Source organism: Seriola aureovittata, chromosome 1 (assembly GCF_021018895.1).
Source record: "Seriola aureovittata isolate HTS-2021-v1 ecotype China chromosome 1, ASM2101889v1, whole genome shotgun sequence".
In the NCBI taxonomy this organism is placed as follows: domain Eukaryota; kingdom Metazoa; phylum Chordata; class Actinopteri; order Carangiformes; family Carangidae; genus Seriola; species Seriola aureovittata.
This window is the reverse complement of record NC_079364.1, coordinates 24,901,409-24,926,029: the sequence shown is the minus strand read 5'-3', so window position 1 is coordinate 24,926,029 and position 24,621 is coordinate 24,901,409. Positions and strand designations below refer to the sequence as shown.

At 39.7% G+C, this 24,621-nt stretch overlaps 1 protein-coding gene across 6 annotated transcripts in view; it reads right to left on the bottom strand.

Annotated features, from left to right (window-relative positions):
- chd9 (chromodomain helicase DNA binding protein 9) overlaps positions 1-24,621 on the bottom strand; it is a 68,066-nt gene that overhangs the window by 15,382 nt on the left and 28,063 nt on the right. For all 6 annotated transcript variants that reach the window (XM_056380597.1, XM_056380616.1, XM_056380623.1 and 3 more), the window contains 15 exons: positions 16,531-16,636; positions 14,662-14,808; positions 13,821-13,889; positions 13,427-13,482; positions 12,471-12,588; positions 12,028-12,114; positions 11,619-11,756; positions 10,912-11,033; positions 9,072-9,315; positions 6,103-6,279; positions 5,757-5,900; positions 4,421-4,676; positions 3,672-3,882; positions 1,247-1,442; positions 939-1,121 (listed from right to left, as the gene is read on the bottom strand). In XM_056380597.1, the coding sequence (XP_056236572.1) occupies positions 939-1,121; positions 1,247-1,442; positions 3,672-3,882; positions 4,421-4,676; positions 5,757-5,900; positions 6,103-6,279; positions 9,072-9,315; positions 10,912-11,033; positions 11,619-11,756; positions 12,028-12,114; positions 12,471-12,588; positions 13,427-13,482; positions 13,821-13,889; positions 14,662-14,808; positions 16,531-16,636 (2,254 nt within the window). The remainder of the gene's footprint in view (positions 1-938; positions 1,122-1,246; positions 1,443-3,671; positions 3,883-4,420; positions 4,677-5,756; positions 5,901-6,102; positions 6,280-9,071; positions 9,316-10,911; positions 11,034-11,618; positions 11,757-12,027; positions 12,115-12,470; positions 12,589-13,426; positions 13,483-13,820; positions 13,890-14,661; positions 14,809-16,530; positions 16,637-24,621) is intronic.

The window sequence follows — 24,621 nt, the reverse complement described above, 5'->3', positions numbered from 1 at the left end:
AACAAATGAAAAATAAATGTTATTGGCCAAACAGATTATAAAATAAAAGCAGTATGGAGCATAATACTACATGCTGTGTGACACAAGCAAACAAAGACCTACAAATCTTCAGTGTTTACATAAATAGCCTGCTAAATTCACACACACATTGGATCATGAAAATCATAACATCAGCAGCCGTGTATCTAACCTCAGCAGCTGTATGCAAATATGTTCAGCCACACCAGATGTGGAAACCAGCTAATAGCTCAACCTCCTTATAGTTCAGATAATTCTCAAAAGGATACCAAACACAGCTTAACATCCACCTACACACTGTTGACACACTCCCTCACAAAGAGATTAGACTCTAATAGGATTGGGTACACTTCAAATGGAAATTTTAAAAGTGAGCTCCAAGTTTGGGGTTTTTACCGGTCTTTACCTTTCTTTGCTTGGCATCCTGTTTTTGTCTGCCATCTGTTACAGTGTTCCTCTGATGTCAATCGGGACCAAGGATATCAGAAACTGTTGACTTTTATCTTTTGTCTTATTTTTACAACTTCATTTACTCACTTCACAGGAGAGTTTGAGTTAGTGAGTATAAGAAACAGGTTGATTTGCTTGTCTGATTATCACAGTTTCTAGAGTCAAGATACAGGATAACAAAATGTGGGTCACAGAAAGTTTTGTCACAATAAAAAAAAAATTGTGTAAATGATTATCCCAGAGCCACACCAGGCTTTTCCTGTTTCCTGCTCCTTTGTGCAATAATTTAATGATGGAATAGAAAAATTTCATGTGTTGTCAGGTCAACTTGTGAAATGGATTATATTCATCACAAGCACTGTCTGAAAACAAACATCTCTTTTTGAAAATTAACTGAGCATAATTTAAATGACTTAGTGATTAAAATTCCCATTTCTGTTCCAAATCATTTGGACAATTCTCAAACTTACCCCTCCCCCGGCGCCTCCTCCCAGGCTGTTATCTCGGCCACTCATGCTCTGCAACACTGCTTTGTCCAGGCCCAGCTTGAGACTGGCACGATCAAACATTTCCCGCTCGTACGAGTTCCTGGTGATCAGTCGGTACACCTTCACTGCCTTGTTCTGACCGATCCGATGGCAGCGAGCCTGGGCCTGTGATGGACAAAGACCTGAGTAAATTGCACTAAAAACACAATGACATAAATCCACAGCAGTAATTTGCATTTACTGATAAGTGTGTGTGTGTATATATGTGTGTGTGTGTGTGTGTGTCGTACCTGCAGGTCGTTCTGTGGGTTCCAGTCAGAGTCAAAGATGATGCAGGTGTCTGCTGCTGTGAGGTTGATTCCGAGGCCACCGGCTCTCGTACACAGAAGAAAAACGAAGCGGTCTGAGTCGGGCTTACTGAAGCGGTCAATGGCAGCCTGCCGCAGATTCCCGCGGACACGTCCATCTATCCGCTCATACAAGTACCTACAAAACAACAACAAAAAAGTACCCATGATGCATGTATATCACAATGATTGAATGCAACATATTCTGTAAGACACCTAAATGTAATTATTTAACCTTTAAACATGACCTTTTTTATGTCTATCTTTTCCTGAGGAGTCTGATTTAATGAATTCAACTTTTAATTACTATTTTAACCTACTGTATCTCAAAAACAGCCATTATACTGATGGACTGGGCCTTTAAATTCACCCAAAACTCTTTCTTTATTTTCTTTGCCATCTACACCTGGAAAACAGCATCCACAGAGATAAAATTGTTCCTACAAGGAGTGGTTATGCTCTTTCATCCTTGTGTCCATTCTCACCCCCCTCCCACAATCTGACCCCCGGCCCTCCCCAGGGAAATCCAGTTCCACTCTGGAGAAACCTCACAGAAACTCCGACTTGTCTAATGTGGTGGAGCCCTGAGGGCTTCTGTAACCTGCTGCTGAACCCTGTCTGAGGTCTGTGCTGTGCAGCGCCTCACATGTTTACAATAGTTAAGGGTTTGCTCCTGCTGGTAGGAAGCCAAAAGGAAGAGAGGAAGAGAGAGAGAGAGAGCAAGAGAGCGAGAGAGAGAGAGAGAGAGAGAGAGAAACAAAAGGACAGAGGTAAAATAGAAAAGACAGAGGACTGACGCTGGGGAGATTTGAGAATAAAACTGAAGACAAAGATGAGAACGAGAAACCCAAACTACTAATCCCCTAAATCATCCAATCCAATTCTAAACTGAACACCCCATGTTTGTCTAGCTGAATGTTCCCTATTACTCCATTTCAGGTTTTTAATGGGACATTTGGGTATTACCCAAGACATTGCTGACACAGATAGAACCAGACAAACAGAGGAAGGCAAGGTGACAGCTGATAATTTGATTCTCAAAGCACGGTTGTATTTTGGTAGAGCATTCAGTTGTACATGGTATCTTTATGGCCATGATGCAAGTCCACATCATTGTCCATCATCTTTTTCAGCTGCTCCTGTGCTCTGTGGGTTCCCTTTTCATGCACTCCCATTGCAGATCTAAAAATCAGTCCTTTAGCACAGAAGCAGGAAAGAGACGCATTCTGCCTTTCAAAAATATGAAAATCCTCTGACATATTTGTTAGACAGCTGGTTTTTTTTTTACTTTAAAACCGAAACAACCCAGTTGAGATGAGATGTTATGGACTTAGAATACTGAAAAAAGGATTAAAATAGCATGCTTATTATCTGTAAAAAGATTTGACAGTCTCTTTTTTAATATTTTGCCAAATGGTGTGATTTTGTGAGATCTGTTTGGGCATACAACAAAATGCGACAGACAAAGCGAAAGACAAGAAAGAGAAAGTGAGAAGACACAGGTTAGGGGAACTGGACACTTTGAATTACCTGCATTTGTTGATGTGAACATACATTTGCCTGTATTGTTTATTCATTTTCCCTGTATGTTGCATGTGCTCACACTACCTATTGACCAATGCATGCTGGAGTATTTCTAGCCCTCTGACACCCTGAACAGGATAATGTATGTAGAAAATGGAGAAAATGGTTTTTCTGACTCATTTGTTGTGATGAATCACGGGGCTCCATAACTCTACTTGCTTATGCTTCTGCCAGCTGCTCTCAATGACCACTGGCTGTCATGTATTACAAGCTAAAACATACCACTAAAGAAATACTATAGAAGTTGTGGTGTACTGTTCCTTGCCATTTGCAACCATTTAAGTTTCCAGATGATCTGCTACCACATGTTCCCAGTAATCTGTTCTGAATCCTGTCTGTAATTTGGTACTTTGTTTGAATCATAAAGAATCTAATAAAGCGAGAGAGTAAGAGTGACTTAATATTTTTGAGCAGCAGCAGCAGCACTTACTTAACAATGAAAAGTGTCATAAGAAGAATAAGAAAAAAAACCTTCTGTTACAAAGCTTATGCACAAGCTGATTTTCCCTCCTACGTGCACTATGACACAAAGCAGCAGAAATTCCACCCATTTAGTGAACAGTGTTACTACAGACTTTGCAATTAAAAAATTTCACCATTTTTCCACCACTGAAGTCATTCCTGTGTTGAATATGATGTACACTGAGGCTGACAGAATACATCTTTATTGCTGACTTTTCTTAACTGCAATGCATGAACTTTTTTTTTTTTTTTTTTTTAAACGTGTGACATCCTCAAAATATTAACAGTAAATAAAAAATCCTTCATCATCTGTCACCCTTACCTTCTCTGAATGAGGTAGTCTTCCAAGATGTCCAGGCAGCGCACCATTTGGGAGAAGATGAGCACCTTGTGCCCTCCAGCCTTCATCTTAGGAAGAAGTTTGTCAATAAGGACCAGCTTCCCTGCAGACTGCACCATGGCCTGCAGGTGAAAGTCCATGGCAGTGGGGCTATATACTTCCTTGAAGTCTTCCAGGATCTTCTCTTCTGCCCCTAACATAGCAAAAACACAGATCAGGAATGTCTCATGCTTCTCTTGTTTTTCCCCGACAAGGACAAGATTTTATTGCCCTTAATGTCCATTCATGAAGAATGGGTGCGCAAAAAACTGAAACAAATGATTATCCCATCTCTGAATGTTAACTTCTAAATGCCTGTGTAACTTTTATAGTACAACATTCAGACAATGTGTTATCTAAGGGACCCTGCATTTGATACTGACACTGTAGTTTACTTAAAAGGGAACACAAGCAAAAACACTGGACAGACTGATTGCTAATGCAAACACCAAAGAAATCTGATGAGACTTCCATGTACTTTCTCAGGGCAATGTTATCAGTATGCAGAGTCTGTAACAATCTCTTGAGGTATCAAATTATAGTGTGCATCTAAATCTGCTATGGAACACTAAACTGGAAATTGTGTATATTGCAGACTTTCTGCAGCTATGCCTTCCCAGATCTCAGCAATACATTTCGACTATATTCAACTATGTTGATCAGTATTTAACCTTAATAAGGGACTGTCCTACCTTTAATGAGGTAGGGGTGGTTGCAGCACTTTCTCAGTTCCATCATGGTGTTGACCAGATTGGGCATATTTGCCTGGCCAGCTCCTTTAGCTAGGAAAGAGAAGTTTTTCTCTAGGATGGCGCGGTAGTATTTCTTCTGAATGTTGGTGAGCTCAACCTCAATGATGGTCTCTTCTTTAGGAGCCAATTTCTTCTCCACGTCCTCCTTCAACCGGCGCAGCATCATGGGCTTCAGGATACCCTGAAGCTTCTGCACCTGTGGACCACAAATATGAGGAGGATTACATTCAGTAACTGCTGTGGGATACTGTTCCATTAGCAAGTCAATGCTAGTATTTCTATCATTTTATATCAAAGGCTACATCATATTCTGTATACTATTAACAGCTGACTGTAGAGTTAATATCTGGAATTTTTATGTTAAAGTTCAGACTTTTTTTTCTTTCCCTGTGTTTTTTCTCCCCAAATCATGAGTTTCTGCTTCAGTACCTCAACAAAGCTTAGTTAATACTAAACCCCCAGCAGTGAGCCAGCTGTCCCCAACCACTGATCTTTTCTTTTTTTTTTTTTTTTTTTTTTTTTTTAAATCACACTTACAGGTCCTCTATCATCAGTTATCCTATGTGCTGATGAAGTACCTCTTAACAGCACCAGCAAATTTTACTATTAAAATGATTTCACATTCACACTGGCACTAAGAGCGTCCACTTTAGTATCCAGTGTTGAACTGTGGCTGTCCCACATATTTTAGCTTTCACTATGAGCGCCACACTTCAAACATGTTTCAGTGGTCTTTTCCCGAGCATCTCTTAAGCGCTGCTGGCTAATAATGAAATACCAAACTGCAACATGTAGAAGGAAAGGTAAAAGCTTTTATTCTTGTGAACAATTGTGTCAATATATAGTCCAACAATGAGCAGCATAAAACCCCATTATCTATTTTCATTATCCACCATATGTCGTGTGTGTGTGTGTCTGTGAGTGTTGTACAAAATGTCACTGTGGCCTAGTTAGAAAAAGCTTGACTTCAAGGGTTCCACCTGTACCAATAGGATCTTTTTGGATGTGCATTGTGGAAATAAGCAACAACAATTTTGCTGTCCTTTCAAATAATTAACAATAATTAATAATAACACTAAAAATGGCATTTCCTTTTAACAACTATAAATATTTAGGTGCCATAAATGGCACCAGAGCCTCAAACTATATTTTATAACCTGATCATGTGACATGTATATTCCTGTCTTTAAGTGTACTACTGTAGGTTCATTGTGATATCTTTTATGCAACATTAATTCTGATACTAGACATAATCTCTATGTATCTGTAAGGTCACCTGCTCCTCTGTCTTGAGGTCTCCAAATTCCTGCATGAAGGTGTTTTCTGAAGGGAAGCGTGCAGGCTCCAGGAAGTGAAGCAGGCTGAATAGCTCCTCCACTGTGTTCTGTAGCGGCGTGCCTGTCAGTAGGACCTTGTGCTCCTAAAGGAGGACAAGAGGAACGAGAGGAGAAGGTTACAATATTTTTAATTTATTTAATGACATTTAATGGTAGAGAACAATAGGAAAAGCTAAACACAGTGTTTTGAGAATAGATTTCAAGTCAATAGGTTAAATTTGTTTTTAAACTACTGAGTGAAACATATAATTCTTGTTTCTCCCTCTAAGTTGATGGTTTATGTACCAGGCTCATAAGCTTGAAGCCCTCCAGTAGCTTGCAGTTCTTGTTCTTGAGACGGTGGGCCTCATCGATAATAACACAGCGCCAATCTATGGCGTTGAGTTCGGGACAGCCTCCCAGGATCATCTCAAACGTCGTGATAACAGCCTGGAACCTGTAGGCCCCTCGCATCGCACGGCCCTGAAGACAGAGAGTGGAGAGATGTGGGACAAGCATTATTAGGATTTCTGAAACAATTTTCAGACATGACATTTGTGTCACCATGCTCAAGAAATGACAGTATGTAAGGTATGTAAAAACACATTACATTTGTTTTATTAATTTGAATAATGCAGAATATGTTGTGTCGTTAAAATTAACTGTTTTCAGAGAGAATATAAAGACTAAGTAAATGTTAAATAGTGTTACATATACATAATTCAGGTAGTTATCCAGCACACCCTTGGAGGTGTTCTTCTTACCTGTTGACATTAGAAACCTACTAATTTGCAGCCTTATGCTGTTGACAGCAAACACATGGCCTACTCTATTTTTAGATTTCACACACCTCTTGGTTGGGAGGCAAATCTACAGGACGACTAGGACATGAGTGTGCACCCGCTGGTGAGTCTTTATGCTGTTTATTTGTTTGTTTTTCTGTCTGGGGAGGCTTTGCTTCACCACGCCTCATCATTTGTATCTATTGCCTTGACAACAGTCCTCAAGGGATACTCAGTTATCCAGTAACCTCCTCCCACAGCCAGCCAGCCAACAGACTGCTGTAGAGGAGCCTCTCTCTCTGATATGCCTGAGCAGCACTGACAGAGAGCTCCCCTTGGGGGCTGCTATGACATCACAGGCTGCCTGGGAGACAGCCTGGTGGCGGCACCGCTCTGTTCTGCTCTCGCTCGTCTTAATTCCTCCTACAGTTCGTTTGAATACTAAGAGCTCCTAAGTGCCTGTTGTGACACATCACGTGGCCTGCCAACCACAGAAAGCCTCCGAGCTCAAGGCTCAGTAACTGCCTACTAGTCTACTTATTGTCCTTCTCTGAATCTTGTTATATGCTACATTAGTACTATGAACCACTTATTCATGAAAATGCTATCCTATGTGCCAAGGGCTTCATGAACAGCTGAATTTGATTTAAACATTATTTTCACATAATTTATTGAGTGCAACATGAGTGAATGACAGAATCAAGTCAGATTTCCTAAATCTCAGCAATAATGTTCTACAAACAGCAATAGACCTTTTGTCTAGTGAAAACTTTTGCCTGGGTCATCACACTGCATTCGTTATCCTTCAACTGCTGCCTGCTTTCCTCTTTCTCTAGGGGAGTTTTGCTTCTGAATCATTGTGGTGAGTGAGTCTATTGCATTAGTTACAGAGTCTCAGTGCATCTGGGCTTTTGTGTTACACATGATAATCACGTTCTTCCTGGCTTTTCAATACCCGATTGCCATTGTTGTATGCAGGCGTCCCGTTTTGAAACATATCATTAGATTACTCACAGGACTTCATGTTGCTGACACAGTGCTGCTGTTTTCTAAAAAGCACTGTGATTATTTTAATCGAAGTGAATCACTGCTATTCACCCTAAAAAGTAAGCACAGTGATGTTGCTTTCTGCTCAACTGTGTTTAAAAAAGGGAAAGATTAGGTATGTCAGGATGACTAAAGGGCCTCTCAATCCTCATGATTCCATTGGTGTTAGATATGTGAGACAGGGTGTGTGCTCGGCTGTGGATCCACAACAGGTTCTTGCCTTTCTCCTCAATGCTTGATGATCAAAAACATAGAATACATACACGGCTATCACTACATTTTTCAGCTTACAATGAATATAATGCATATTTGAACAATATACTTGCATTTGACAAGAAATATACATGTATTTAGATGCCTACTTCTGGGTGTGAGGGGATTTCTTCCTTTAAGTCTATTCTTTTTCACTTAGTCTGTATTCTTTTGTTCAGTAAGTGTCTATACACAAGGTCAGTCACAGGTCACCGTAGTTCACTGTCCATCTCTGGCTCGGTGAGGGCACAGCTGCTCCACTCCCCATCGGCAGTAACCATTGTAACCAAAGTTACAGCAGGGCCCCTTATTGAAAGCAAGTGTAAGGGAGGTGTGTAAACATTCAGGGGAGAGCCTTAGAGTCCCAGGGACAGATAGCATGCATCGTCCTTATTAAGACAAAAGTCAAGGAAGGCCCTCAACATGAATTAGGTACGACATGGGATCATGTTTAGATTTAGTTATCCAGAAGAACTTTCACACATGTATGTGAGCGATATGGAATAGCCTTACTTGGTAATATACTTGGCAACATACAAGCTTGAGCCATGAGGGAACCTGTGGGTTTATATACACTCTGTCTAAGGGACAGCTTCAAATTTGGGATGGCATTATATTAGTTAACTTGGTAATGTGTGTAATTGTCCACTGCCTGTCTCCTTGATGTATCAAGCAGCAATAAATACATCTGCTTAACACATCTAATGTCTCCTGAAACCTCCTTCATTAGGCTCATAAGATTTCGATCACACTGGAGAAACAAACATTAACTCTTACTTAAATTGATATAATAAGCTCTTAATGGTAGGAATATATGATTTCATAAAAAATAAATTAACTTGATACAAAAAGACATGCGTCTTCAGCCTTGAGAGTAAACCTTGCCAGTATAACACAGGACAGAAGCTTGCTATTGGTGTTGGATTGTAATTTTCTTTCCAATGCTAAGAATGCTATTTAATTTACTGTGTGTGCTGCACTACTCCTGTGCAATAAGCGTGAGGGCCTGTACTGGCTTTTGCAACACCCAGCAGATATAAATTTACACTCAGATGAACTGGGGAAATGCCTCCAAATTAGTGAATAAACTGATTCTCATGGCTGGAAACTGACCTCTTGTGGGATTGTACTCAACCGAACACCTCCATGTTAACGTTATAGATGAAAAGATCTCTGTGCTTGGTGCCCATTTACCTGTGCATCCCTGAAATACATCTCGTACTGGTGGAGCATCTGCCTGCTGACCATGCTTCCATGGTAGACGATGACATTGAGATGGGTCCAAGTACGGAACTCGCGCTCCCAGTTGGCAATGGTGGAGAGCGGAGCAATAATGAGGTATGGCGCCTTGATGCCCACACGATGGATCTCCTCGAGGAATGTGATGGACTGGATGGTCTTTCCCAGGCCCATCTCGTCTGCCAAGATGCAGTTCCGTCTGTCAGGAGGATAGAACAAGATTTAGAAGAGAAAAAGTGAAGTATAATAAAAAACAGCAGGAGAAAGCTACGGCAAAAGTGCAGGAAAAAGTGATGAACCTTTAAACAATTTAAAGATTATATCCCTGGTGTGTACAGCATATAGTATATGAGGGGATGCGGATGTTTTAAGTCTGACAAAAAAAGTGTTGTGTATTTATCAGGAGCATTTCTGTTGCAAGTAACAAATCTTTAAGTGGTTCAAAGTACACAGAAAAATGTGTGGTGGGATAAAGAAAACAGCATGGTGAAGATGAAGAAATAGACTAAGAAGAAAGGAAGGGAATCAAGGAAAATGCTAAAAATCCCATGGTACTAAAAGAATAAACAGAAAACAACGGAGGAGAAAACGACATCATCAGCAATAATAACAGAGCAAAGCGATGAGATACAACATAATGGCAAATGCAACTGCCTCTGCTGCGTGGTGTACTCCGGCAAACCATTTATTCAGCTGTCCAGTGGGTGGGGGTATTATGTCTTGATGCTAATTGCAACGTGCAGATATTCCCACCGGCCTCTTAAGCAGCTCTCTACTTTTGATGAATCTTTCTGCGTGGGCATACACAAACTCCTGCATGCTCACACATAACAAAGCCAATTCCCAGAGTTAATGCAAGCACACTGACACTGTGTACTCCAGATGTACTGTGCAGCATTTCCTTCAGTGTTTCATGGGCAAAGAAAAGCAATTGTTGTTGCAGCATTGTGCACTTTGACAGGAAATTTGACTCTCCGTGCAGGCTGAACCAAATGTGAATGCAGCCAAATCACAGCATGGTCCATACACTCTCACACACACCCACACCCCCCCACACCCCCCCCCCCCCCCCCACACACACACACACACACACACACACACCAGGAAACATGATTCATTATTCATTATCTGCAATCCCCACACACAGAGAAGATTCCTCTCAAAATACAAAATGCCTATGTCAAATCTCTGAATCAATACACATACTGTAGTATTCAATCAGCATGGGATCACTGAAGCTTTAAAGGCAAATATAGAAATACTTAACATGTATAGTGAAACTATTGAGGCTAGCTTATCTACATATAGTGGCAGCATGTCCCTGTCCCAAGGCATAGGTTTAAAAATTATAATAATTTATGACATTTTGATAGAAATATATGTAACATTATTTGCCCTTACTGCATTAAACTTTCATAATGCACTGATTCCATTAGTCATTTGATCAATTACAAGTGCTATTTTATCAGTTTTATTATACAAGTTCATTATGCAAGTTTGTTCTTGTCTTGTTCAATCTGTTCAATCATGTACGGCTGTGTTTACAGAGTACTGGTATGAAATAGCATTGCAGAACAGTAGCCAATAGCTACCCAGAACTGTATATATTGTGCAGTGTGTTTGGTTGTGTTATAAGTCTAATGACTAAAAACTGCAACATGCCCTGGTCCAGATCAAGGTTGTAGACGGATAACCAACATACTGATTCACTCCAGGGGCACACATGGATTTTTCAGTGTATAAAGGCTGTACATATGTGAAGGTATGTGCTGTAAATACACTACTTATAACCAACCTGTTGTACCAGTTGAAGAGGAGCCAGTTGACTCCCTCTAGCTGGTAGTCCCTGAGGCTGTTGCCATTCCTGTATTCCCTCGACTGCTCCCTCTTCTTCCACAGATTGGCTGGGGGCCGCTCCTAAGTGACAAATTTACAGGCAGAGTTTATATTATATATTATATATTATAATTAACTATACATTTATATTGTAGATGAACATATTTCTAAGGAATTAAAAAAATCTTCTCTATACATAATGAAAAGCAGTAATATACACTGAACGATCTCTGGAAAAGTGACATGAAACAGGACAGTGAGTGATGATGTTGTTAAATGTACAAGTAAAGAAATACAGAGGGGAGATACATGGATACATATTGCTCTTAAAGTGACTGACAGTAGGTGTTTGCGTTTGGTGTATGAGTGAGGTGTGTGACTATTTTACAGTGGTTCAATGTTTGACTAATGATGACTATTAATTTCACCATACATAACAGGGGGTGAAGTCTACACATTCTCACCACAGATTCCTCTACCACAGATCTGTATCATTACACAAAAACAACAGATTTCTTTCTTTTTTTTTTTTTTTTTTTTTTACAAAAGGGGAAGTCGCTTATTAGCACTTCAAAATGTCATGAATAAATATACATACAGTATGAGAGCAATGGAGGAAAATGGAAGTACAGTGATAAGTGAGGAATGTGGGTGGGCATTGCTTACCACCCTGCGTGAGTCTGGCTTGGCTGCCTGCAGCTGCTCAAACTCTTCAATCTTGCTCTGATCTACGTCGTCCTTCAGCTCCCAGGTGCTGTCCTCATAAGGCAGAGAGCACCACTTCACCAGGTAGTACACCACCTCCTGCAGGAGGCAGAGAAGAATTAACACTGGAAAAGACTAGAGCGAGGTCAAACTCTGCTTTTATAATATTAACAAAGGCTGCGAGGATGCCCATTAGGATGGCCTTGGGCACTTCTGAGATACAAAGACATTGCTAGAGTAGAGAATATATTGAAAGGAACAAAACCACAAAAAACTGAAAAAGTAAAACGTGTTCAGGCATGCGGACACAAATAAATACACGCACGCTGCTCACAGATATGATTACCAAATGAAAGAACATTTGCTTTACCTCTCCTGTGTCCTTGTCCTCACAATACGACACCTCCAGCACTCTATCTACCTCAACATAGTCAGGGTTAAAGGGGTCCTCTTCCATCTGAGAGAAAGAAAAAAAGACAAGAGGGAAAGAAAGGGAGAGAGAAAGCGAGAGAATAAACCTGAGAGCCCACTCACCATCTGGAATCTGAGACAAGCATCACTACTGTATAAACTGAGTGAGTAAAGAGATTCAAATGTATGCACACAGATGTGCCTGCCCACACAAACAATACACAAAAAGTATCTTAAACATCCACATGCACAATATCTATATGCATGTACGCTAAACACACACATTCAAGAAGACACCATATTGTGAAAACACACACCTGCTCATTCCCAATGCTCAAATATGTGCATACACAAAGACAGTATACAGTATGTCCACACACACAAACAGTCACGCAGCCTTACATCTGCAAAGAAGAGTGCCCTCTGTGCTTGTTTCATCTTGAAGCGTTTGATCTTCTGCTGAATCCTCTTGTCCTTCTCCAGCTGTTGCTCTGTGGCCCACTCACAGTGTAGGTAGGAGCTGACACACACACACACACACACACACACACACACACGCACACGCACACGCACACGCACAATGAGATCAAGGTGAGAAACCCTGAAAAACACCTTCTAAACAGCATTTGAGGCAACCACTGAGACCAGCAGGTGTGATCACAGTTTGTAGATGTGGTCACAGACCCTTTAACTGACAATCTATTTGCACAAACATGACTCCTCAGTCATTGTGCTTTAGAAAATTTCAAATGTGAAATTCATATATTCACCCTTTTCATCATTAGGCTGAAAATGTAATGAATGCAATCTGGCTGATGACAGATGATCTGTCATGTGAAAAGAAATTATTTCTCTGGGAGGCTGAGGTAGTAAACCTGTGGTTCATGAATCCTAATTTCCAAAACTCTCTGACTGATAATTTGCTGTGGGAAGGAGCTAGAATTTTTAATAATGTCCCTGAGTACATAGTAGAGAAATTAAATCACTGTCTCAAAATTTTATGATAACGTACATGGCAATACTGAAAGCTGTCCCAAGGCTGCCTGGCAGGCTTGTATGTTTGTGTAATCAAGTAGTCCGTATTCAGCATCCTTTCACAAAGCCTTCATGGCATCTGTTCTGAGGGCGTCTAATTTTTGTTTTAATGTAGGAAGTTAAGTGTTATCGGGATCTGTGTCCATTAGGAGATTGAAGACTTACTTATGTAGGGATGATTATAGGCCACGTATGACTTATATTTCATAAATATAGTGTCATTCAATCTCCATAACTAGCTATGAATGATCCAAAATCTACCTATAATTTTCTTTGTTATGGTTTATGATGTAATGCATAAAAACAGTGCTGACATCACTTACTAGTTTTTGTACTTTACAAAAAACTCTTCCACTTCGACCACCACTCCTGGAGATACCTATAGGGAGGGTTAAAATGACAAATATATAATTAGAGACAAACTTCAAACTGAGTTATTTTCTTATTTGGCTGATTTATGCTATATTATAAAGTAATTTCATCCAGGATCAAAGCTGCACACATGATTAATGTGTTGATAAAAGATACCAAATATCAAGTAAAATAATGTTGTGCTGACAACATTATTTATGGTAAATATAAAAAATAATTCAGATCTCACCATCAAGAAAAATAATCGCAATGGAAACACCATAACCATGCAGAAATTTACTGAATCTCTTACAATCACTAAAAATTAGGAAAAATATAAAAATCACAATAGCAAATGATTATTACCTCCTTCTTAACAATACGAGAAGACATGATTTTGTCAACAACAGCAGCGTCCTCCTCACTGGGATTTTCCTGCAAATGCAGTGAACATGAAACATTTAAAGTCAAGTGTGTTCATAGGTTTCAAAGCAAATGTTTGCATCAGCCAAAGGACTCTTGATGCAAAAACCAGACATCATAGTGTGTGATTAAAGAAATAGCATGTAGTAAGAAAAACAGTCTGCATATGAATGTGCTCTTCCTGAGGTTTTTATTTTTTTTCTCTGTTAATTTCTTTTTTTTTTTTTGTTGAGTGTTTTCTTCTAATCAATGTCTAATGTAAGAGGCTGTCATACATTGTACAGATTGTTGAGCCCTCTGATAAATTTGTGATGCACGACTCAAGTTATAAGCCAGAAACCAGGATGAAACATGTGGACCAGACATTGCAAGAAAAATGTTTTTGGCTGCCTTCATGATGCTCCTCTGCTAATCTCTCTACCGTTGCATCTAAATTATTCAAAATGGCCACTGAATATGTATCTTCCCTCTTTGTACAGGCATACTGCAGGGGTCCTGGTTTGTATGTCACAATGTGGTAGTGCAAAGAACTGGCTGCGCTGCACTTCACTGTAGTCCTGTTGATGTTCTACAAAAATGTGCTCTTTTCCATTTTTATGCACATCACTGCCATAAAAAAAAATCCTCTCATACTCTAAATTGTAAGATTTATCAGCAGTGAAATTAATTTGGCTTTACTTTGCAGCTGTATTTTTCATGTTATCAAAAAAAAAAGAAAAAAGAAAAAAAAAAAGAATGAAATTAAACTCGACTTCTGAGCTATGTGCTATGTAGAACTCCTTACAACAAAGAGTTGAAGAGCTGGCTCCTTGGATGCTGCCGTGCTGGTTTTCTTGGCTTTGACAATAACCTTGACTTCCTCATCTGACAACCTAGCCTCCAGCTCCTCAGCGTATTTCTTTCTCTTCACCTGTCGATTCGATCTCCTCTTCTAGAAAAGCAAAACAAGGACGGAGAAGATCATTTACAAAAACATTCAGCTGATCTGGTTTACTTCATACATCTGTTTCATGAATGAAAAATAACTTTAGTTTAGGAGGAAAGGTTTGTTACCTTCTCTGGGTGATTGTGGAAAGACACCCTTAGCCTCAAAGTTACTACTTTACACTTGTGTGTCAGTGAAGTTACCAGAGCTTTGCAGTAAACCACACTGTAAAAACCACATCGTACTCATTGTTTCCTCAGTTATGAATAATGGCAGGTGCGCCATTATTCATGTGAGACTTGTTTCTCCTTTAACAGGCTCATGTTATATTTTTTGCAATGGATGAAAAACATGAATGACAAAAACATTTAAGATTCAAAATAAACCCATATTGAGATTGATGATATGGGTTTTCCCATCCTAAAGATCACGAACAAACATAACCTGTGAATGCCCTTGTTAAATTTCAGTGAAGCAAGTAATAAATATTGAAAAACATTCTGCTCTGTGACTCAGAGAAAAACAAGTGTTTTTAAATCCAGCTTCTGTTCCTTCCTGTCAAGCCTTTATAATTATCATATGCGTGGGCTGCTGTATCCTGCATCAATACACAAGCCCCTCCTAATGATAATATGTAGTTAATTAGGAATAAATGCCACTGAGCCAAAGTTAATTAGGTGTGGAGTATAATATCCCCGTGGAGATATACCCTCACATCCCCAAACCCAAGCTGACCAGAAGCTGGGAAGTCAAACCTGCCATACGTCTCGACAACAGGGCTGAACCCCTGAGGAGGCCATGCTTCTTTTCTAGCTGTCGGCCACGCTACTTTGACTTCTTCCACGCGATCATCCTAAATGAGTCATCAACAGACTGTTTTAATTAAGGCCAGGGGCACCGTTTAACAAGGGTAATTATATGATAGGCAGTAGTCCGGATAGGACGCAAAAAGGAGAAAAAGGAGAGAGAGGTGGTGGGTCGAAGGAGGAGACAAAGTCACATCATTACTCAGGATAAATATAAAACAATATCATAATTTAATTTTCATCAAAGTAAAAAACACAAACAAACAAAAAACTAAAAACAAAAATCCTGGCTGCTGTTGCAAAGAGGTTTCCTTTCAAATGAAAAAAAATAGGTGATGCTCAACATCTAATTTAACTTGTCATTAGTGTCATTTATATTTGGGTGTGTGCATATGCACGCGCACAGGAAGGTGCTATTGTTGATGCTTTGACCCAGATAATGCCTCTCTGCTGTCAGTTGTCTCCATTGACACAGATAAGAATATGTAGTTGCAATAGCCACCCACTGCACGAACTCTACATGAACCATGGAGTCAATCCTCCCAGGCTCAAAGTAAAGCTGTGAAGCCTTCCTCGAGGCTCGGCAGCAGTGTGAACAGTCAGGTCGAGGACACCACTTCACTCACTGCCTTGTGTCAGAATTGTATTAGAAGCAGAGCCAGATTCCCCCTTTATTTTCTTTCAGCAGCAGTGTGACACCACAAGTAATAACACTAACACCACATCTGAATAATGTGGGGAGTGCCTACCTAAAATCCTGTGTTATCTCACAGTTCAGGGTTCTAATAATAATTTGCTGAAGTGAGATGTAATACAGCTCCCAAGCCCTATAACTCAAGTTAAAATAGCAACTTGTACTATATATGTAAGTCTATATATGTTTATATGTCTTTATTTGTGAGTGTGAGTTGATGGATCTTACAGAGTCGGCATCTTTAGAAGTGTGTCGAGGGGGAGGGTCATCATCCGACTCCTCTGAGGACTCTGGCTTTCGCTTTTTCTTCTTTCCAATCTTGATGACAATTTTCCTGAAGGAGAGAAAAAGAAGCACTGTGAGTACGATGAGATGAAGCCCAGAGTAATGAAAACCTGTTCCTGAAAACAGAGTAATGTTTATTGCTTTGTTTACTGCATTACACATACAACCCAGAAGTACCTAGTGAATAACTGCATAGACAGGGATAGTCCTTAAGAGCTTGAAATGTACATGAATGAAATCAATTCACAAATATTTTCAAAATCTTGGTGTATTTAAGTGTTTATGAATTTCACAAAAGTATATCTATATATATCTCAGTATATATCTAAAAGTTTTAAAAGAATTACACAACAACTGGATTCATACACATGTATACGTGGGCCTATAAAACACTGTATAGCCATGTGTTTACTGTGTCAGTGTCATGAGCAAAATGAACTTTTTCATTTTTTCAGTAAATCTGCATGTACAGATCAGGTGAGGCATGGAGGCCTAGACAGGGTATTTAACTTGCAGTAACTTTGGAAGAACCTTTTTTTTTTTTTTAAACAGCTTTTTTGTGGGTGGATAAGAAACTGCATGGGTGACAGGCTGTCTTTAATGGATTTTACAAGACACACACAGACATTACAATGACGCTCAAACCGAGATATCACAGCAGACAAACTGATAAGCATTATGTCGTCAAAGTTGTCTTGCAGAAAATAAAATTGATATCCAAAACCATTTGTTCATTTAATTGTTGACTACACTTACAAACCGTAACCCCCTGCAGGTTTGCACCAGTATCCAAGATGGAGTAAAACAAGTGCTCATAGATTAACTTCTGCTGCACTGCAGTCCGTAAACAATAGCTCCATTTGCAGCAGTAGCCTAAATTCTGTGAAAATGCCTCTCTGTATAGCTGTCAGCATGTGGTTTTTAACCCCAACATACAACAACAGCAGAGGTGATGGTAGGAAATCCTTACGTGTATTAACATGCTTACAATGGGAGCTGCCTGAGTTTATATTATAAGGAATTCAGCGCCTTGCTTAAGCCTCCCAGCTAGTCTGCAGATTCAAACCAACATCATTTAGTCATAATTTGGCAAATATTTTCCTCTTTTCATTACCATGGATAGTTTTTTGAACATTGAAATTCTCAACAGAGCCTAATAGAACTGTAGTATCAAGACAGACTGGACGTTATGATATTAGGAGCCCAGATGGAAGCCAATTTTACAATGAACAGACACAAGCTTCTACTTTTCACCAGTGCTTCGTACTCTAACTCGCTCTTCTCTCTTTCACACATAGACATTTCACACACGCACATATTATTTCTGTGACCTTTCCCCATATATTCTCTCACCACATATGCACACACTTCGTATTTTGCGCCTCTCCATGCGTATTATCTCTTGGAAGCCACAGGCGTCAAATCGCCATCTTGGTGAGATGTTAATGGGAAAATATAAAAATAAAAGCACTGCTATTAAATGGACATACAACAGCATCTTCCCCCACTCTCCCTCTCCCTCTCTCTCTCTTCGCACACGCTTACATACACATAACAAATCCACCCCCACCTTCCCACAAAGGCAAACATGCTCTGTGCTCCAAACACACACAATCACAGGCTTAATCAGACAGACTGGTGCATGAGCAGGTATGTCTCTAGTGAGGAGGATGTCCCTGTGGGCTTGTTCATATGAGATTACATTAGAGACTCATACTGCGTGTGAAAAAATTCCCATGCTAGCAATACCTTCTCCTGTTAGCCTCATTCTGTTAGACAGTACAGTAAGTCAGCTCTTCAGACACCAAGTGGGCCCACAAGCCAGGAGACCAGCCTGCTGAACAACATGCAAGTAAACAAATCAACCATGCAACACTGCCTATTTTTAATCGACCATTCCCCTTTCCTAATTTCATCCTGGTTTATGTCCTTAATGAACTGGCATATTCAGACATCAACAGATTGTGACAAAAGGAGACGTGTGACTGAGACGTTCTCTTCTTTACCCGTCTCCATCTTATAAATGTTCATACAACAACAACAACCCAACAGTCACTAAACTGTAGGAAATATTCTTAAATCCAGCTTCAGTCCAACTTCAAGACCTCTGTTCTGTTCTTGTCAACTCAGTTGGTGTTGGCGTTGATTGGAGAGTGTCAATATCTCTGTCTGCATGAATGACGCGGAAGCGGTTATAGATAATACCAGCACAGACATTGTGTATATGACAAGCAACTCATCATACCAGAATACAGAATATGACTGGTGCACAGGACAAATGGCTTAGGTATATCAGAAAAACAGATGCACACAATAAGAACAACAGGAACACAATTAGACCAGTTTGCTGTATCCCTTAAAATGGTTAGACATTCTTACGTTACCACATTAGCAACAACACCTGGCCAACCGGGGTTGCAAAAGGCCAAACTGGGGAAAAGAAATACATATCAAGCCCATGGAGCTGAAGTGGTAATCTGTATTAAAGACATTTAGGACTCAAACGCTCATACACACACCTATTGTATTATCTGACTGTAAATTAGGAAACAGCAGGTTCTCCAGGCAGCACTGTGCTAAAGAGCTGTCCCTTCTTTCTGATGTCCCTGCCCCCTCTGGATGATATTACATTTCACAAATCCTCTTGACAATGACACTTCATGGTTGCCATGCAACATGTCCTGGGGAGTGTATTTGACCATGTGGGCGGTAATGTTCAGGGTGACATCACTTCCTATGAAAATGTCCACTGTCGCAATGAATGGTTGAGAAATGTGCCAAGTCAGAGTGACACAATGAAAAAAAAAATTAACCAGCTGTGACACCCAGAAGAATAGAGAAAATATTATAAAGCAACTGAATGGGACAGAACACAATGTTCTTCCTCGACCAAACAGAAGCTGGCTGGGATACAGGCCTTGCTGAACAACAGTGTCACATCACCAGGCAGCAGCTCAGCAGCTAACAGCAAGTAACAGGGCTAAAGTATCTCTCTGATCCACATATGGGAAAACCTGAACTGTGAAACGAGATACTTGAGGGCTGTGAAATCATCAATTGAGCCTGTACAGACAGAGAATACTGATGGTGAGGTGGCTCCTTCCTACTACCAACTACTGCAACTGGAGTTTACTAGAACAACGTGGCATAGTTAAAGCTTAACATGATGAAAAGGAACTCCTCCACACACACACACACACACACACACACACACACACACACACACACACACACACACACACACACACACACACACACACACACACACACACACACACACACACACACACACACACACACACACACACACACACACACACACACACACACACACACACACACCAGAAACCACATCTTAGTGATGGTTACAGCATGTTCCAGCCTTTCGTTGCTGATACACAGGACCACCCAGGGGTTTAGTAACACCAGTGCTAACGCACACGCTCCCCTTGACTGGATAGCCTCCCCATAAGTTGAAATATATTAGTTCAAATGACAGGGAGGGAACGCAGACTTTCAAATCAACCTCTTACTGAGAAAAAGAGGTATTAAAGCAGCCAGTTTTACTCTTCAGGGTCACAGTCAAGTGTCCCTGATGTGAACAACTCAGAACAGAGCTTTTGCACAGGCAGTAAATGCCATAGAAATCCTATCCACTGAACTCTGACTTAAGCATTTGAAAAGTGGCAAACAGTCTGGCAAAGCTGATAGGCAGATTTTCTCCAAGTCTAATATGTTTTGAAGAAAAACTGGAAAAACAGACGAAAATGTTTGCTTTACAGTATTTTCTATACTGCAGAGGAAGGCTGCATATACTATATATACTACTACAAACTGAATGACTGAATGACTCAGTAAGCATCAATATAGAAACCATCTCAACTATAGTACTTTAGTACAGTATACTAAGAGTTGATCTTGGATTAATTGCAAAGTATTCAGGACCTCAAATGTCTTCCAATATATTGTGACAAAGAAATATACACTCAACATTTTACTTCACACTGTCCCCACTCAGAACATACCCCATGGTGTTCAATTTAAGCTTCTCATCAGGCCAGTCATTTTATCCATGCATGCTTTAAAACTGGTTGGGTTACATGTACGTCAAAACACACTAGTAAATGCCAAAGCATTTGGCAAGGAGCTTTGGAAACAACTGCCATGTAATTTTTGTTGAACCAAAAGAATACAAGACGAACCGAACTGTAATCACTAAATCATTTGTAATTAGTGAGCAATGCAGAGATTAAGTGTAAAAAAAAAAAAAAAAAAAAAAAAAAAAAAAAAAAAAAAGAAAATAAAAATGATTGCCATCTTCTTCATTTAAAAAATGTAAAAATATAAAATATACAGGTCTGGATAAGCAAGTGATTGTCCAAATACTAAGCGACTAAAATTCAGCTGTGTGCTGGGGATCTAATTAGCAAACAAGAACTAATACCCCACAATAATTTATGCAGTTCTTAACACCACCACTGGTGCATGTTAGGTGTCATTTAAATATTTCTTCAGGTTGTCTTTCACTTGGTTGACATATCTTGTATGTAAAAAAATGACACCTTGTGGAATCACTAACCAGATATTAAATGATCAAAAAAAAAAGATTTTTTTTGACTGATTGGGGCTGAATAACTGCTTTGCTTTTTCTGATTTTACAAAGCAACAAAATGATTGCTTTTCTATAATTAAAAGAGTAAATGACACAAGTAAATTGGCGTGTTGACAGTAGTTAAGCAGTGCTTGATTTGCATTTATTCATTTTGATACCAAAAATAAAACAAACATTTCATTTTAAAGCCTGTTTGTATGTTCAAAATATATTTCATTTAATTTTCTGTTACATTTTTTACATTGCCATTATTAAAATTATTTCCTGAGTAAAGTGCCTTGATGGAGACACAAAATTAACATCTTATTGTGTCAATAAAATCTCTGTTGTAACAGATATCACAGTAAATATCATCTTTCCCCTCTCTCTCCTCCTGATACCATTTCCTCACAAGACGCCTGTCTTCTCTAATTTCACAACTGCATCATCTCCTACTCGACATTGTTTCATATTTGAACATTTCGATGCGTTTCCATCTTGATGGGATGTGCTGCTCTTAATGTTTGTTACTGATGGAGGATAAAGTGATTTATTTGCCTGCCCACCATGATTTAAAGAGGCCATCCTCCAGGCATAATCTTGCATCTCTAATTAGACTACAGCTGCCCCTGATCTGACATTACAAATCGATCCCCGATGATAGGCTACCACAAGCATTTTCCTTAGAGTGATAGGCTTACTTGGCTTCCATCCTCCTATTGTGCCAAATAACCTCCATCCCTTGTCCCCCCAGTGTTGTCCTGCCCTACTTGGCATGCCACCACTGGGTGAGAATGTGTGAGGCTTTGATTTTAATAGAATCAAGATATGATAGTGCTTTGTGGGCCAAGGCTGCAGTGTGGTGCTTTAGCATCTCAGAGGGGCCTTCATCACCTTTAAGTCAGTCTACCTAAGGAATTTTGATTGTGTGTGACTGAGTCATCGTCAAAACTGGTGCTAAGCGCTGGTGTGTGCGCGCTGGTGTGTGTTTCTCATCCTGAGGGGCTTATTGAGACAGTAGAGCCGGTCCTTGTCAGGAAATCCCCGTTCTTATGAATGGAAGGCTATAATCTCAGTGCCACACAGCACACAACTGGAAACGGTAGTAGCAGCACTATTGAGCCCCCTCTCAAAGACATGTGCAACACAGCGCACATGGCCACACAGGGGAATGCTGCTTTAATCCTCAAACATTTTAAAAATGGGCAACATACACTCGCGCGCACGCACGCACACACACACACACACACACACACGACTTTCAACACAAAGACATACAACACAACATGTTTATATATCACACGCAAGCACACATGTGAACATGCACACGTACGCACCCTGCAAGGGATTAACTAGGAAAACACTCAATTAAAAAACAGCTTTAGCTTTTCCTAATGAAAAAGTGAAGGAAAAGAGATTAGACAGCTAGCAGGCAAGCAGTGAAATATGAACAGCTATATGCTGCAGCATATACAGTAGACTTAAACCTCCATTTTCTATCATGTAATTGATCTCACGAGCACCATTTTGTTTGATATTTTCATGCTACCCTGCTGCTTTGTACTATCAGCATATTTAGAACATGCCTCCTCACAGGAAACATCGGATGCACAGCTTTGAGCGAGCTGGAAGAACCAAATTTATATTAGGGGAAAAATGTAAAGGGAGGAGGGGGATGGAGAAACAAAAAAAAAAAAAAAAAAAAAAGGGAATGAGCGGCACAGCGCTTTCATCTGATGATTATATGAGGTTATTTTTCAGTAGGTAGGCTGCCTAGAAAAGCTAATTCCAGCCTGCAGAGAGCTGTGATCAGCCAAGCCTGGCCTGTAAAATAACCCTTGCCTCACCCAAGCATAGGTTTTCTTCGCAAATATTTTAAGACACAATAACCTCAAATCTACCAGTGCCTTTGTTTCATTTAATAAAGAGTAGTAACACCTTAGCGTTTCCTACTATGTCAAAAAGTCTGCTATGAAAAAGGCCTGTAGTATAGCACAGATCTCATAGTTTTCAAACCACCATATAATAATCTACTATATAATAAATATAAATAAACACTATATTTCACATATGATTATGATTTTTGTGCACAGGGGATGTTAAACTACATAAACGAAAATGAGTGAATGTGAAGCTGTAGAGAGACATTCACATCCTTTCTTTAACAGATGATGTTGAGTGATTCCCAGGGTTATTTCCCCTTCCAGCAGGAATAGGGAAGCAGCTTCCATGTTCATGTGTTTTTATTTGTCTGAAGACTATTATTACTAGACTATTATATTCTTGCAGTTTATTTTTGAGCTTTGATAAGTTTTCTTTAGAAATTATAGACAATTTAATGATAAAGCTTGTTGTCAACACAAATTCAATGACTTTTAAATACGTTTTCTGTAATTCCACAATAGCTGACTTTAATTAATAGTAATGATATTTCTTAAGTAGTTGTATTTTCCTAAAAGGCACACAGATCACTTGATATTTAAACACATTAATAGCCAAGAAAAAGAAGATCAGTGATAAATACATAACATTTTTTCTTGGATTTGTGTCATGTTGCTACTCCACCTGTCACAGCGCCTGGTGTATCCACGTTTTAATCAGCTGCTTTCATGCATGTTTCTCATCAGTCAGACTGATTTTCCATATGATGAAGAGTAAACTACCAAAGCAATGCAGAAGCCACTCACTCGCAATTACATTGAACTGACTAACAGAAACCCAGTATAGTGGTCACAGAGAATCATAGGCTTATGCACGCAGACAATTAGTATAATAGTCTTATCTCATGCTGTATTCCCTACTTAAAAACGGTCAGATGCAATGGGAGTGTGAACATACACTGAATTCCAAATACACACATAACCTCAGGCTTTCTGAACAAAAGCCTGCACACACCCTTGACAGAGTGGAGGCTGAAGTAATGACTTTAGCGGAAGGTTAGTACCTCTGCAGCCGAGATGCATTAATATTTTATGGGGAGATCCTGGGTGGTGCATGCTTATGAACAGGACTCTCCTCCTGTATGAATCTCTCACTGGAGCTTCTTGTCATTAGATACGCCTCCATCACCCCACATTAGCAGCAGAACAACTATCTCTCACTGTAGCTATGTGGAAATGTCTGCTACATTTATGCAGACTAGCAAACACTAGGTCTTACTGTATTTTGTGGTTCAAGCCAAATACAGTGAGGTATAAGCCAACAGCAGACAACAGATTTTGTGAACTTTGCGTTTACTCCCGGACATCAGTACTGAAGTAAGTGACGCAAGGGCCTTGACAGGTAAACAGAACATGGAGGTGCAGTCCAAGATAGCGTTCGAAGAATAAAACATTGCAGCACTCTCATAGCCTTGATGCAAGTACACTGGCTCAAATCTTTTTGGACTCATTACAAATTGTCATTAGAATTATTACAAATTCACAACAGCGGCTACTCTCATT